At 39.3% G+C, this 17,417-nt stretch overlaps 1 protein-coding gene across 1 annotated transcript in view; it reads left to right on the forward strand.

The window, feature by feature from the left end:
- The window catches only part of LOC145132827 (protein PLANT CADMIUM RESISTANCE 2-like), a 54,908-nt gene extending 41,641 nt beyond the window's left edge, over positions 1-13,267 (forward strand). The window contains exon 4 of the mRNA XM_079067755.1: positions 13,094-13,267. Within this exon, the coding sequence (XP_078923881.1) occupies positions 13,094-13,101 (8 nt within the window). The 3' untranslated portion in view covers positions 13,102-13,267. The remainder of the gene's footprint in view (positions 1-13,093) is intronic.
- Positions 13,268-17,417: the final 4,150 nt, after the last annotated feature.

Genomic DNA, 17,417 nt, shown 5'->3' on the forward strand with positions numbered 1-17,417 from the left:
ACTACATAGTTTTTGTCTATTTCATCATGTCACACATGGACATACCCTTTATAACTACCAGTTACGGTTAGCGTTGGAGTAGACCAATGCATAACAGAATCATAGAGCAAAACCCCGCATGCATGTAGGTTTGAAGAATAGAAGATATTATCGTCTTAGAATTACTCGTGACTGAATCCATGAAGTAATCTCTAAGCGTGGGTTGGTCCAATACTTAAATCTCTATTAAGCACTCATGAGTGTTAGCTCAATCTCTTTGCTATGTCCAATCGATATGGACAATCCACTAATACTCATGACAGTCTTGAATCACTACTTACTTCCAAGAGTATGACCGACTGTGGACGTTTGAGTAAATTAATACTCGGGAAGTGGGTTCCAAACATGCAAAAGTGAGAACACAGTGATAGGCTAATTGAAATGACCGAAATCCATCATATATTAAGATCACCACTTAATAATCGCCAATTCAAATTAAAACTTATACTGCTTAAAGTTCTCGGGTTTTAAAACAAACCAAACTAAGAGTGTTTAAGCCAATTCATTTGCAAATCTAATGCCTCTCGACTTTTTCTGACTGTCAGACATGGTCAATGACATCGGCTTATGGAATGGGTCGACAAGATTATCTTTCGATATGAATCATTGACTATGATGTCTTTACATTTGACTCACTATCAAATGTGTTGGTACTTACTGAGTATGTTTCATGTGAGCTCGTGTGACTTGGGATCCATACTCGAGGTAAGTTCACCCAAAGTCACAAGAAACTTCATAAGGACCATCAATGATTGAATTTCAACAAAGATGTCACTAATGAATCGCTTTCAGTCACATTGTCCACTAACCAACTGCAATATACTCTAAGTATGTTAAATCCACTATGGTGTATTACCTGGTACTCTTTCAAGCTAATATATCACCATTCAGTAAAAGCACGAATTCCGACTGCGAACGGAATTGCCTTTATTAGTGTGGAACTTAGCATCAATGTCACTCTTATAATGATCTCTTCCATACTATCAAGATCATCTCTTCTATCCTCCAAGGTCACTTAAGAATGTTCTTGATCTTGATTCATTGATTCTTGCCAAATTGATCTAATCAAAATTGTCATGCTCAAGGCATACGAGTCATTAGATCAAGTACATGTCATGGCATTTATGATCGATCCCATAGCAGAAGCATGTGGGACACGACTCATTTGCATTAGCTCAATAGTAGAACTAGGACATTAGTATTGCTCAATGTCATGCCAGCCTAAACTCCTTTTTGAAATCTGCATGTTGAGTTTTCTCAACATTCAATGTACTTTGGCTTAATCCAATGAATCACTTTGATCTATCTCCATAGATCCTTATTATGTACGTGTTTTGTATCTCCCATGTATGTCATAGCGAAACAGTTCTCATACCAAGCCAAGCTTTTACACTTGCTAAGTTAGAATATGTTTTCTTATGAATCGTACACTATCTATGTACAATACAAGGGTGACTACAGTGCTCCCACTAGCACTGACATATATATGGCTTATCTATGTTTCTCGAAATTCAAACTCCTTAAAATTTCTCATTGAAACAAAGAATCCAATTACTCCCACTAGCTTTGACATATATATATGGCTTATCTTTATTTCTCGAAATTCAAACTCTTTGAAATTTCTTACTGAAATAATGATCTATCTTGCGACATGCTTATTTCGGTCCATAAATGAACTTGTTAAGCTTACACATCCTTCACAACCTTTCTTGGTTTGATTATGTGTTTGTTCCTATCCATATCTGTCTCTTCTTGAAGATCCACTTATACCTAATGGTTAAGGTCAAGTGCTTGATCTACCAAGTTTCAAAATACATGGATTGAATCTCGCTTTCCAATTCCTCTTTCTATATTGTTGCCTTTAGGGCCTACCATAGCTTCCGATAGCTGGTACACTCTGATTGCTATCTACCAGTGACTCAAATACCTTAGCAATATAAACTCTTATATAACTAGGTCCATGACGTCTTCTATCAGATCTATAAGGAAAAATGGAAATATGTCAGTTTCCTTAATAGCTCTTTCAATTCCAAATTGAATGTTATGTCCAACTTTAGGCTCTTCGTTGGTTGGATCTCGAATCTTATCAAGATCAATGTGGCTCCCACTAGCCCTTTTGGAAATCAGCTCCCTCTCTCGGAAGACTGCCCTTCGAGCAACATACATTTTGTTCTCATAAGGATTGTTAAACAATTATCCAAAATGATTGATAGGTTCTCCAACAAGATAACACATCTCTATTCAATGTCCCAGATTTTCGAGCGCTTCAACGACGAGCGTAAGCCTCATAATCGTAGACTTACATATATGGAAGTGAGGATAGAATCCCACTTCACATATCATAGAGTGTTTCAGGAACCTACTTAGTTGGCACAAGACCAAAGGACTTCTTGTAACACTATTCATGGTACAATCCACGATTTGTTAGCAAATACAGTGCGACTCATCTAGTACAAAATCAATGAACGATTTGTTTCTCTATCCAACTAACACTTCCTAGTGGCAGTGTTTTGGGAGGAGACAGATCATGAAACTCTTTCACAATTACTTAGATGATCGATAAAGTTTGCACTGAGATTCTCACTATGAGTGTCTCATCCTATTGCCCAATTGATTCTCAACTTCACTTTATGAGAGCTCTGAACACCTGAAAGGTTTCAGACTCACATTCATACGAAGTTGGTATCACCATGTATTGCGATTAATCTGAACGGTCCATTAGTGTAAACTAATTCCAACAGATACTCACATCAACCAGTGAAACATTCATCATCTATCTTGATAAACAAGATTTGCATTTATCATGAGACTCGAGGTCAAATGATATCCAAAATCCGATCCAACTGGATACTTGGTAATGCATTTCTCGTTTATGTATCCAAGACTATGATTCCACAAATACATTTCACCCAAAACTTTGGATGTATTTGAATCAGTACATATTGTGGTCATTCTGAACGATCCATTAGTTGAACTAACATCAACAGATATTCACAATAATACACCTTATTTAAATGTTCGAATCAATTTTGAACGATTACTACTATACTAGCTTCATAGATTTCATGACTTTCTTTTAACATGTTAGAATGCTCTACATTTAAATAAGTCAGAACTATCTCATGAATTATAGTATAAATTTTTTTTAGTTATATTACCATAGACTAAACTCTTGAGGAGAATTGTCATTTGATCCCATGAATGTAGCAAGGGCTTGGCATTCATGATCAAATTATCTTCTCCATGTTCTAGTCTTCTTACTTCATTTTAGTAACTGCACATTCTTGCAAATGTCAGTACTAATCCTCAGTAAAATACTCAAGGTTTAGAAGTAATGTTTTGATTGCATTATAAATTCATATATTTTTTTGAATAACAAACATGAAAGAACTAGTTGTCTTTTGATCCAATGGAAAGTAGCACGGGCTCGTGATCCATGATCAAATTTAACTTCTTCATGTTCCAGTCCTTTCACCTCAATTATACATTTGGGCAAGTTTGATTTCTTAGTCCTTTTCTTGTTATGGAAACGAGCAACTATCAGAACATGTCTTAGAATAAGCCTTCCTTTGTCCTAGGTATTAGGGCCTAGATTAGGTATACCCACACTAATCGCCTTTTAAACCGTGTGCAATTGGCTTTCTTCTTCTTGACACTTCTATTAATGATAGTAAAATATGGGAGTGTTTTGAAGTTTGAGTTTCTGTGACTGCCATGTTAATTCCAAAAGGAAACTTTAACATGCTCCACAACTCCTTCATGGTCATTCCAAGTTGTTCATATCAAAATCAAAATGAATTGATTATATGTACATGTCAGCTAGTCGATTAATCCTAGTCAACTCCTAACTCAAGGAAATTCCATTTTACTTCAATATGTCATTTTACAACGTACATTTGACAATTGCTCTTTCTAACACTTTAGAATGCAATGTTTGAAGTAACCAAGGAATAGCTTTAACAAAGGCATGATCTTTCTTTTCGTTTATGAGAACTACTCCCAAACTACGAATTTGACAAGATTGATCATCCTCATAGCTAATCCTTTCAAAGGTTTTATAGCAGTAGATTTTAGTGGATAAGGTTATAGACATCATTCAATAACAAATTCCATTATAGTTTGTTTTACTTATCCTTAGAAAATAATCACCCTAAATAAAATTATTTTATAAGGCTAGGATCCATATTTGGCTCCATGATGTGTAAAGGGATGCCGTAAACACACCATAAAGTTATTTAGGTAGGCAAAGCCTTTTGCCAATTTCGATCACCACGAAATTCCTAGATCTTTGAGATTCATTGACTATCAATGGCATGTTAATCTCGAATTATGTTCATCTCAAATTCAATGACAGATCCGCCGCGGATCATTGAACAGATGGTGAATCGACCATACAAAACCGCATGGTCCCCGGCTCAAGTTACGCTTGAGATTCGCGAGTTCCACATCATTCTCTACTTATACTCTCCAATTGACGTGCCGGTTAACCACGCGAGCTCCATCAACAAGTTATAAAGAGAATGTGCAACTTTTATGGATAACATAAAATTCACATTAAATAAATTGAGAATTAACCTTGCAAAATCGCATGGTCCCCGACTCTTGCGAGTTCCATATCATTCTCAACTATACCCTATATTGATGTGCCGGTTAACCACACGAGCTCCATCAACAGAATATAAAGAGAATTTGCAATTTTCATGGATAATATAAACTCACATTCTATTAATAAAACGGGATTTTGTTTTATACTTGTATTTAAAATACTTTTAGATTGACCATTATAACTATCAAACCCTTTCGGTAACTCCATTCACAAAATGCAATTGGGCGGTGAGGGTGGTAAGCGCGAAGCATATTAAAAACCGACCTCATTAGGAATCAAAGAGACCTCCTTAAACCCCTACATTAGAACGGGTGAGCCTAGTCGATGTAAGACTGACAATGTCAATATTTAAACACGCAAGGGCGCATGTTGTAACTTTCTTATACATATAATAGACACAATTCTAATATATATAAATATAAGGGGTAAATTTAAAGCTCTTTAAATTTAGTTGTCTATTATTAATTCTAATTAATTGCGAGGACGCAATGTAACAATTAATAAATCAGAAGGGGGTAATATTCAAATTTATAAATCTCTTTTATAAATAATATTAAATATTTAAATTCACTATTTAAATAATAGATAAATATTCAAATTCAAATAAACACATAAATATTCAAATTCAAATAAACATATTTAAACAATATTTATCTATTAATAAATATTCAAATTCAAATAAAACATTTAAATAATATTTATCAATTTCCAGATTTAAAACATTTTAAAATTTGGTAATTATCCATATTTGATAATGCTTCATATTTGAAAAATGGAAAAAATCTGAAAACCCTAATTCTGCTGAGCTCACGTCGTGAGCACTAAGCTCTCACGTCGTGAGCTGCGACTAAGGTATTATCAATTACGAATTTTTCAATAATCCTTCTACCATTCAATTTCAAACAAAGTTTTACAGAAAACATGGATCTAGGGTGAACATAACCATGAACCTGACTCTGATACCACTTTTGGGTTTTCTACGCATCAAATACACTCTAAAACTAGGTAGCGGAAAAATCGAAACAACGATATACCTAAGTGTACATGCAACCTATGGATCTATGGCTTCATGCTAATTACATCAACCCTAGAAAACTAAAACATAAGTAAGAAAACATACCTCTTATGTAGCCCTTGATCTCCATGCTTGAGATCTTGAACCTCCATGAAGTTGCTTGGATGAAAGGATCCAAACCAGAATCCCTCTAATGGTATCACACCCAATGACACCAAAGAGTGGAATAAAAATAACTAGGAGAAGGGTCAATTTCACAAACCCAAAGGGGTTAGAAATCGTCCCTAAGAGGGGGAGGAAGAAGGGATGGCGAAACTTCAAGCCAAGGTGCAAGGAGGAATGAAATCCCTAAGGCCCTATTTATAGCCTTGGATGCCTCCTTAGGTTTAGTACTCCTTCCCATGTGGGATGGGAGCATAACCACGAAATTTCACTCCTTTCCCATGTGGGATGGAGTGATTTTCATCCAACCCTAATTCCATAAGGTTCTGGAACATTCCTGATTAACCAACTATCGATTAATGAACATTCAACCCTTTAATTAATTAAACTGTTAATTAATTCCCAAAATATATTTCCAATTAGTTTCTAATTAATTATTAACCATAATAATTAATAAACCAATTTCTCCTTTATTTATTCTACTCAATTTGGGTCTTGAGGGCAACCCAAAAGGACCCTGCTATTATTAGAAATATTAGCAATAGTTAATGACCTTGGACACTATTCCAACAGTTCTCATACATATAAAGTAGTCATATAAGGCTTCCTTCCTAGATCCTTAGCCCTAATCTAGCATGCAGTTCTCATAATCATATCGTAACATAACATGTATGGGTATCTTGGGGAAAACTTACTTGAGCTCGGCCGGTCACGCACATCACACATCTTGTTCTTTTTCTTAAAACCTTTTTATTCTAAATTTTGGAAAAACTATTTTGTTGTAAAAATCTTTCAAGCCCTCGATTTGAGTCCAGACACCCCCGAAGGTGTGTCTGAATCCCTCAAACCAAGGCTCTGATACCAACTTGTAACATCCGAATTTTCAAGGCTAAAAATTTCATTTTTAATTAAGTAACATGTAAAATCATTTGTGAGAACATTGCTAGTATTATATTAATTCATAAAACCATTATGTCGTGTCTCAAAAACATATCATTGGATAATAATAAAATCAGAGTACAATCCTATAGATCTCAAAATGCGGAATCCCGATGTGCTTGTGATGTGTCGCTACCGTTCAGGCTCCTTCCCCTTTGCTGAAGAGGTACCTGAAACAAAACTGAAAACTGTAAGCATGAAGTTTAGTGAGTTCCCCCATCATACCACATACCATACAATAACATACTGTCAAGCATATCTGGGTGCCCGACCTACCCTGCTGAGCATACCGGGGTGCTTAACCTACCCCTGTCAGACATATCGGGCTGTCTGACCTACCCATCGGTCCTAACAACCGAGCTTGGGGACTATTCCCCTCCTACCACCACTACCACATAAAACATATCATACTAGCACATAAACATCTCAGGTAGTAGCACACCTAGATGAATATCACAAAGACAATCATCTAACATACAACTCCTACTGGTGGGCCGGCATTGTGGCCGTAGACCCACCGCTACTGGAAGGTAACTCACCTCGATATCGTAAAGCGTCTGAACTGAACTTGCTGCCTGAAATCAACCCCTCTCGGATCCTACACAAAACAATCTTCCTTAATCACCACTTCCTGGTCATCTTAGGTCAAATTCAAAGTCCAGGTCAACACCCTGGTCAAAGTCAACATCCAGTTGACTCGACTTGCCGAGTTGGTCCACCAACTCGTCGAGTCCCTATTCTTTCAAATGATACAACCCCTCGACTCTACTCGTCGAGTCTAGCAAGAACTCGACGAGTTCGCCTTCATCCATAGCATCAGGACCATCTTCAACCGACTCGCCGAGTTCCCTTTGAACTCGTCGAGTTCATCTCCCTCATACGAACGTGTTCAGTCTATGACTCGCCGAGTTGTATGAACAACTCGTCGAGTCCATCTTCATGAGTTGGGAGATTGCCTTGGACTCGCCGAGTCTGTTCATACACTCGCTGAGTCCTATGATTTCCAGGTCCAAGACAAACCCCTAGCAGGCTGAGTGTTCCTTCCACTCAATCTAAACCATTTCCAGAAGATGTTTTGGGGGAAAAAAGCGTCCCGACTCGCCGAGTCACCCAAGTGACTCGCCGAGTCACCCAAGTGACTCGCCGAGTCCCTCTTTGTCTAACACTATACAGTCGATTTTAATGGGTCTTAACGCGTCAAAACCATAGATCTGGCCTCCTAGGGTCCATTTTATACGTAAAGCTTCAAACTTGATCCACATGCATGGGGACTTTGGCTCAAAAAGCCATAAAAGGAGGTCTACAAGATGCATGGGGGTGTTTATGGCAACAAAGTTGGCGCCTTTATGCCATAAAGACCCCCAATAGCCCTAGATCCGAAGTGCAACTCTAAGCACCTCCACCAAATTCGATTTTTGCTTCTCTATACTCATTAAAAGGGTAGAAATAACCCCAAAACAAAATATAAGAGATAAATGGTCAAGGTTCCAGCTTTTTACTATAAATGAGCTGAGAATGAAGTAAAAATTATGTATCTCCTTGCTTCTACTTGAACTCCCAAGCTTCCTTCTATTCTCCAATTTGAAACACACACAAGAATGCACAAAAATGGCTTGAGAGCACTCAAACAAGGCTAGGGTTTCGAGTTAGGGTTTTCTGTAAGTGAGAGGGACGATGGAGGCTGGTTTGGTACGAGTTAAGTTTTTTAAATATGGTGCAAACCCTAAATATTAGGGTTTTGTCCAGACAGCTCCTACTCGTCGAGTCGGTCTTCCGACTCGTCGAGTAGGTCACTTAAATCCCGATCAACAGTCGAGTCTACTCGACGAGTTGGGCCCCCAACTCGCCGAGTCCCAGAGTAAATTGCAATATTTCTTGAATTTAAATACGTACGAGGAATCGGGTGCTACACCAGGATAGTGATCTAACAGATCATACGATACTCGAACATATAACATATCATGATAACAATACAACAAGGGCTGACCTTGGTGCCTTAGACCCTTGAGTATAGTGAGGAAAACTCACCTCATATTGCTGAAGTCCCGTGGATAAAACGCCAGCTGGTTGACAGATTCCCAAGCTGTCAACATCAAAACAACACCTAATTAATAATTGGGTTCCAAGCCCAAGGTCCAACTCATACTCCAAAGGCCCAATAGCCAACCAATGGACCAAAGCCCAACATATGGCCCAATTTTCCAAATTGGGCCCAGACCTCTACATAGTCTTACCCTAAGTCCCAACCACTTAGTCTAGTGCAAACATTTGGCATTTCAATTCGTCCATCCTCTCATAATCCTCAAGGCCCAGTTATGGCCCATCTATAGCCCAATTTTCCAAATTAGGCCCATACCCTCACATGGGCCTTACCTTAAAGCCTATCCAAATATTTTAGTCCATTTTCCTGTTCTTGGATAGCCTATCAGTAGCCCAATCACCAAAGCCCAATAGAAAGGCCCAACTCAAGGCCCAAGTGAAATTAGGGTTTTCACATGAAATGACGATTTCGGTTAAGTGTTCCTACTTAACCCATTAAGGACTTAATCCATTAAGTCCAATATTGCCTTAGGTTAAATTTCCAATGATTATTAATTAATATTTTAAGTTTATTAAATGATTCCAGTGCGGGTCCCGATCAAATTCCCAAAATTAGGGTTTCATGACATTACGGTTTCCAACCCAATATTAGCCCATTAGTAGCATGATTGGGCTTTTAGGTTAATTAGGGCTTCGTTGGACCCATTAGGGTTTCATAAGGCCCACCAGGGTTTCATTAGTCGGGCACCACCCACTATCACCACGGGTAGTGGAGGTCAACGGCGGCTCACGGTGGTGGTTATGGTTCTAGTCCATTTTTGTCCAAGCATCCCAAAAGCAACTAAGCACAACCAAAAGCACACCACCACCCAACACGACGGCTGGTGGCGGCAGCCACCACCTTACGGTGGTGGTTATGAGTTTTCCTTTTATTATTCTTATACCGATTACAATTTACAACACGAAATCCGAAATAAACACACACACACACTAAGATAAAAACACACACACAACCACCCTTGTGGTGGTCGGCGGTGGCACATGGTGGCAGCCACCACCTCACGGTGGTGGTGGTTTCTTTTCCTACAGAATCCGGCGAAACAATACATACAATCATAATACATCAACACACACCTAAACACATGGTAGAACACGCACACAACCACCATCCACGGTGGCTGGTGGCGACGGAAAGTGGTAGCAGACGGTGGCCACCATGGCTGGCAGCCATGGTGGTTCCTTTCCTCGATCTTCGGCCAACATCACACGTACAAGATATCTCGGTTCCATCAGCACACATCTACAAACACAACACGAGATGAAGTACCGAGAACACACCCATATTTTTGCTCAGAAAAATAAAAAGAATCACCCACCTCACGGTGGCGTATAACGACGACGGCACTTCGGAGTGGCGGTCATCAGTAGCAACTTACATCGGAGGTGGCGGCGTTCCTTGGCAAAGCAGCGGCCATGCTAGACGATCCCGGCGGCCTACAGATTTAACCTCAATGTGAGGGTCTTCATCGTTGCTGATGGGTTTTGAGCATTCTAACACTCCTATGGTGTGCATGCAAACATATATACCTTGGATCTATGTTTTCTCTATTATACATGCATATATCAATTTTCCAAGGTATCATCCTAACTAGCATATTATGGAGTATATACAATACAAAATATAGTTGAATGACATACCTATTGTTGTAGCTTGATTCCTTGTACCTTTCAAGAGCTTAATGCCCCATGTGTTGCACCTCAAATGGTTCACACAACACCACCAACAATTGGAATAACTTGAGAGAAGATTATCTACACTCAAAATCGGCTAGCCCTCATGTGTCTATCACTAGTCACTTCTTAGTGCCCATTTCATGAACTATGAGGCTTCTTATATAGTGTGCACATTAGGTTTACACCATGTAACTCATGAGTTTCCATATTCCTCATGATCCATGGGTTTTAACCTCCATGGAGTATCCATGGGTCACCACATGGGTTTAGCCCAACATGAAGAACTACGGATCATAAGTCCACTTCATAAGAATGAATGATTTACCAAATCAATCCCCATTTATTTAATTAGTCTCTTTTGATCACAAAATTAATTCCAAACTAATTCTTGATCAATACTAATCAAATAATATTAATATATTAGAACTTATAATATATTAATAAATCATAAATATCCTCTTCTCACAAAAGTCTATCCAAATTGTTCCGATTCCATGCAACCCAAATGGACCATGCTACTCTCGGGTCAAGTACATACCAACAATAGTTATGGGCTTAGACACCTAATCCAACAGTCTCCCACTTGGATAAGTCTAATAACTATTATTACAAGCATGACTCCAACCACACTAGCAATCGTAGTTCTTAAAAGCCGTTGTCGAACTCTGATCTAGTCAATGACGTGTCCATGAGATAAGGGATCATATATTCCTCCATTCTAGATATCATATGGACTGAGACATGGATTTTAATCATTCTCTCTGTCCATCTGTTGTTTCCCGATTTCCGATTTATGACGACCGACTAATTGAACAACTCAAATCAGTCCAAGCTTGGCCAAGCACTTAGGGGTGTCATCACTAAATCATCGAGGGGCCCACATATATCGCTTTTATCCACATATAGTAAAAGGAATGGATAAACTTCGACCCAGATGCTCGCTTGTACTATCTGTCACACCCCCAAACCAAGGATGGCGGAAACGTCCGGGGGTGGATGACTTCATGTATAGTATCATAACAACAATTGTAATAGTAATTGAAGCAAACACAACCAACATATATATAATTGAAAAAGTGACATCATTGTATGAATTACATGTTTACGAATCAATTACAATATGTTGACAAAATATGAAATAGTAGACGCCTTAGCGCCCCATCCTCAAAAGCACTTGGTTACCTGTTTAATGATTTCCTGAGAATACAAGTTGTTTGAAAAAGTGTCAACACAAAGGTTGGTGAGTTCATAAGCTTTTGTTTGGTATTATTAAAAGCCTTTCGTTTGTAAAAGTAGTATTTGTGTTAGAAAATCCAATATTTTCCTTAATGTGTAAATGTAGTCTCAAAACCCAAAGACCGAAATGTACAAGTAATTTGTCATATTTATAGTAAAACAATGCAAGTTTAAATCGACATAAACTCGTTAAATTTTAATGAAGTTCCCGTAAATTCCAATGTTTATTAATACTTTATGTGAGTTTATTATAACCATACTATGACCAAGGTTGCCTAAAACGACGTTCTTCAGGCGTCGGAAATGTTATGACATTTGTCACCCCAGACCTATCGGTCTAACTGTTGCATGCAGTTTAGGTGTGGGTTTGTCAAACCCAATATAGATCTATACACAACTATCACGCTCTCCCTCAAGGAGACTCTGGTTACAATACAGGACTTAATGGTAATTTGAAGTAAATGTCTCACAAAGTCATTAACGGAATTACGTGTTATGAAAACTTGGTACCGTATGGCCGTACCTTGCTTAATGAAAATATCCTTTGTTTAAATGTACCCTTTTTAAATGTATGTGTTATGTAATGTATCATAAACTATACCTATTATAGTTTATCAACCAAGGGTAGTACGTAGTAATGTATGCAAACTATATTCAAAATAGTTTATTAAATGTTTGAATGTATCGGTTGTACTTTGATTATAATCACTTGTTATTCTTTATATTTTATATGTCCAAATCCATTTGTAAACTGATGTGTGTCTAAATATTAAGATAAAATGTCATATATTGCAATAACATATAATCACATAAAGATATACACCTTGCTCAACATGTTACAAGGTGAAATGAAATTGACAGCAACTTTTCGTTGAATACAGTTTCTGTTACTGTTCTTAGAAAATTTATAGAAAAATCATCAAAGCTCTAAATCCAAATCCGCAAATTCTGAGAGTTTGGAATATGAGTCTAGTTTGTTCATAAATTTTATCATGATTTTTAGTGATCTGTAACAGAGGTGAAAATGTTCATAATCACAGACTGGTCTGGGTTTGCCTCTGAAATGATAGGCAGTTTTGTAAACATCACCATAAATTGTAGAAAAATCATATGGAGATGTGCAAGTAGCCATTTTAAAGCTAAGAGTTTGAACTACTTGCACCTGGAACAGTTTTGAAAACTAAAATATTTAAGTTGACCAAAACAGTCCGTGATCGAAGTTCATCTTTTCTGATGTAATCTGATAGAAAAAGTTTAATTGTGTTCTTGATGATTTTACTTGTATTCCCCCCTTAAAACTTAAGAAAAACATGTAAATGTAGGGGTATGAACTCACCTTATGTGTTCTTAGAGGATGGATGTTGGAGAAGAGAAGTGTTCAACTCAAAAACACTTAGTAGATGCCTTGACGAATCGAGAACCAAGAGTGGAAGAAAGCTTGATGATTAACCTTGGAAGTCTTGAAATTGAGAGAGAATGGTGTAGAAAATGAGTGACTTAAGCCTTGTATTTATACTAGTAAGAATTACTATTCATATATAATTCTTTAATAATAAGTGTTAAATGTTGACATTCTCCATATAACTAGTTAGTGTATATGACATATTAATGATGTAATCATGACAAATGTTTCTAGAAGATGGTTAATACTAATTGACTAATAATAGTAATTTTTAAAACGTAAATAGTAAATAGTAGGTAGTAAATAGTAAATAGTAAATAGTAAATATGATGAGATTTTTACAATTGTCATATTTGTAAACCCCGTTAAACCGTGTTTTAGTGTCGTACACAATCCCGATGATTGTGCAATAGTGTTTTATCGCTTTGGTTCGTTGTTTAGCACTGTTAAGGCTAAGGAAAATCAAACACATGAACTTTCCAAATGATGATTTCTCATTAAAATAGCGAATTGTATAGTGATTACATAACGTAAACCCTAACATACAAGGGTTATTGGAGTTGACCGGTTTGACTTGTTGACTTTGTTTGACTTTGACTTGACCGAAATTTGATGGTTGTCACATCATCCTCCCGTTAGAAGGAATTTCGTCCCGAAATTTTCATTTTGACTGGGATTTCAAGAGTTTGGGAAGAGATGTGGATACTTTTGTTTCATCTGATCCTCGCGTTCCCAGGTGAATTCAGGTCCTCGTTTAGCGTTCCAACGGACCTTCACGATGGGAATACGACTTTGTTTCGTTCGTTTGATTTCCCGATCCATGATTTCGACTGGTTCCTCCACGAAGTGGAGATTTTCGTTAACTTCGATTTCGTCGAGTGGTATTACGAGTGTCTCATCAGACAAACACTTCTTTAGGTTCGACACGTGAAATGTGGGATGTACTTTGTCGAGTTCCTGAGGTAATCGAAGTTTGTATGCTACTGGCCCAATCCTAGCAAGGATTTCGAATGGCCCGATGTACCTTGGATTTAGTTTCCCGCGTTTGCCGAATCGTTTCATTCCTTTCCAAGGGGAAACTTTTAGTAGTACACGATCACCCACCTGGAATTCCAAGGGTTTGCGTCGTTTGTCTGCGTAACTCTTTTGCCGATCGCGAGACGCTTTCAGTCTTTCTCGAATTTGAACGATCTTTTCTGTGGTTTCCCTTATGATTTCAGGGCCAGTGAGGGTGCTATTAGAGACTTGCCCTCTAGATAGCTGTGTATCCCCCACCTCAGCCCAACACAGGGGTGATCTGCATTTGCGACCGTAAAGAGCTTCGAATGGAGCCACTTTGATGCTAGTATGATAGCTGTTATTGTAGGAGAATTCGATAAGCGGTTGATGGGTATCCCATGCTTTACCGAAGTCTATCACACAAGCTCTTAACATGTCTTCCAACGTTTGAATGGTTCGTTCGCTCTGTCCATCGGTTTGTGGGTGGTAGGCCGTACTCATGTCAAGCCTAGTTCCCAATGATTTTTGTAGAGACTGCCAAAACTGTGAGGTAAATCTACTATCTCTATCGGAGATAATGGATATCGGCACACCATGGAGTCGTACAATCTCTTTGATGTACGTTCTAGTCAGCTTCTCCATCTTGTCGGTTTCTTTTATCGGTAGGAAGTGTGCTGATTTGGTCAATCTGTCTACGATTACCCATATGGTGTCAAGCCCGCCCGATGTCTTAGGCAGCTTGGTTATGAAGTCCATGGTTATTCGTTCCCACTTCCACTGAGGTATATCCGGCTGTTGTAATAGCCCGGATGGTTTCTGGTATTTGATTTTGACCTTGGCGCAAGTCAGACACTTGCTCACATAGGTAGCAATCTCAGCTTTCATGTTCGGCCACCAGTATAATTTCTTGAGGTCCAGATACATCTTATCCGACCCGGGATGGATGGAGTATCGAGTCTTGTGTGCTTCATTCATGACGACGTCTCGGAGTCCACCGAACTTCGGTGTCCAAATCCGGTTCATGATATAACGTGCTCCATCATCCTTGACTTCTAAGTTTTTATCCATTCCCCTTAATGTCTCTCCTGCCACCTTTTCTGGTTTCAAAGCTTCCAGTTGAGCTTCCTTGATTTGTATGGTCAGGTGGGAATGGATTGTCATTGTTAAGGATTTTACTCGGCGGCCCGAGTACTCCTTCCTGCTTAGAGCATCGGCCACTACATTGGCCTTGCCCGGATGATAACGAATTTCGCACTCGTAGTCATTCAGCAACTCTACCCATCTCCTCTGTCGCATGTTGAGCTCTTTCTGATTGAGGATATGCTGAAGACTTTTGTGATCAGTGAAGATAGTGCATTTCGTGCCGTAGAGGTAGTGTCTCCAGATCTTCAAAGCGAATACTACTGGTCCTAATTCCAGGTCGTGGGTAGTATAATTAACCTCGTGCGTCTTAAGCTGTCTTGATGCATACGCGATAACCTTCCCTCTCTGCATGAGCACACATCCGAGGCCTTGATTCGAAGCATCACAGTACACTACGAAGTCTTCGGTTCCCTCTGGGAGAGACAAGATCGGTGCGCTGCATAGGGCTTGTTTTAACGTTTGGAAAGCAGTTTCTTGTTTATTTTCCCACTTGAATATCACACCTTTCTGCGTCAAGGTGGTGAGTGGTTTCGCAATCTTGGAGAAGTTTTGTATAAATCTTCGGTAGTAGCCAGCAAGCCCAAGGAATTGTCGAATTTCGGTTGGCGTCTTGGGTGCTGACCAATTCTCGATTGCCTTGATCTTGGAGGGATCCACATGTATGCCTTTCTCACTTACCACATGGCCAAGGAAATCCACTTCTCTAATCAAGAATTCACACTTAGAGAACTTAGCATAAAGCTTCTCCGCTCTTAGTGTCTCTAGCACTTGGCGTAGATGTAGGCGATGCTCTTCTTCGCTTCGCGAGTAGATCAAGATATCGTCGATGAATACGATTACAAACTTGTCTAGGTAGGGTCGACACACTCTATTCATTAGGTCCATAAATACCGCAGGTGCATTTGTTAAACCGAAGGACATCACCACAAACTCGTAGTGCCCATAGCGAGTTCTGAATGCAGTTTTGGGAATATCTTCTTCTTGAACTCGTAGCTGATGGTAACCTGACCTTAGGTCGATCTTTGAGAAGAAATTTGCTCCTTGGAGTTGGTCGAAAAGGTCGTCGATTCGGGGTAGAGGATATCGGTTCTTGATGGTGAGTTTGTTTAGTTCCCGATAGTCGATGCACATGCGAAAGGATCCGTCCTTCTTCTTTACAAAAAGGACTGGTGCTCCCCAAGGTGAGAAGCTTGGTCTGATGAACCCTTTGCTCAAAAGCTCGTTCAACTGACTAGACAACTCTTGCATTTCTGTTGGTGCGAGGCGGTATGGAGCTCTGGCTACGGGGGTAGCTCCGGGTATTAAGTCAATTCTGAAATCGACTTGTCGTGCGAGTGGTACACCAGGAAGATCTTCTGGGAACACATCCGGGAAGTTACACACTTCGGGGATGTCTTTGATGTCTTTCACGTCTTGTTTCTTGTCTACTATGTGGGCCAAGAAGGCGTGGTATTCCTTCCGGAGATACTTTTGGGCTTTGATGCATGAGATGATTTGTAAATTCGCACTAGGTTTGTCACCATAGATGAGAAGGGTTTCGTCATTTGGTAGATTGAGGCGAACGGCCCTTTCGTAACATAGAATGTCGGCACGGTAAGGAACTAACCAATCCATCCCGATGATTACGTCGAAGCTTTTTATGGTGACCGGCATCAGGTCAATTTTAAATGTATGGTTGTCTAGAGTGAGAGTACACTCTGAGTATATATCGCTAGTGCGTTCTACTTTCCCATTTGCCATTTCTACTACATAAGTATCCTTTAGTGATTGGGGATTTTGTTCAAGTAATTGTTTATATTGGTGGCTCACGAAACTCCTCTCCGCTCCACTATCGAATAGTACGCATGCATAAGAGTTATTGAGGAGAAACGTACCGGTAACCACCGTGGGATCCTCGACTGCTTCCCCATGTCCTATTGCCAGGACTCTTCCTACTCCACCAGCATTAGGAGCTTGTGCTTTGGGGCAGCTTCTTTTGAAGTGACCGGCGTCTCCACAGTTGTAGCAGGTTCGGGTTGCCCCCGTACTGGCGACTAGGTTGATTGGTCGAGCCGGCGCTTTACAGAAACGAGCAGTGTGCCCCTTCCTGTCGCAGTTGTTAC

This window comes from Lactuca virosa, chromosome 8, assembly GCF_052849685.1.
Source record: "Lactuca virosa cultivar CGN04683 chromosome 8, Lactuca_virosa_CGN04683_v6, whole genome shotgun sequence".
Taxonomy (NCBI): Eukaryota; Viridiplantae; Streptophyta; class Magnoliopsida; order Asterales; family Asteraceae; genus Lactuca; species Lactuca virosa.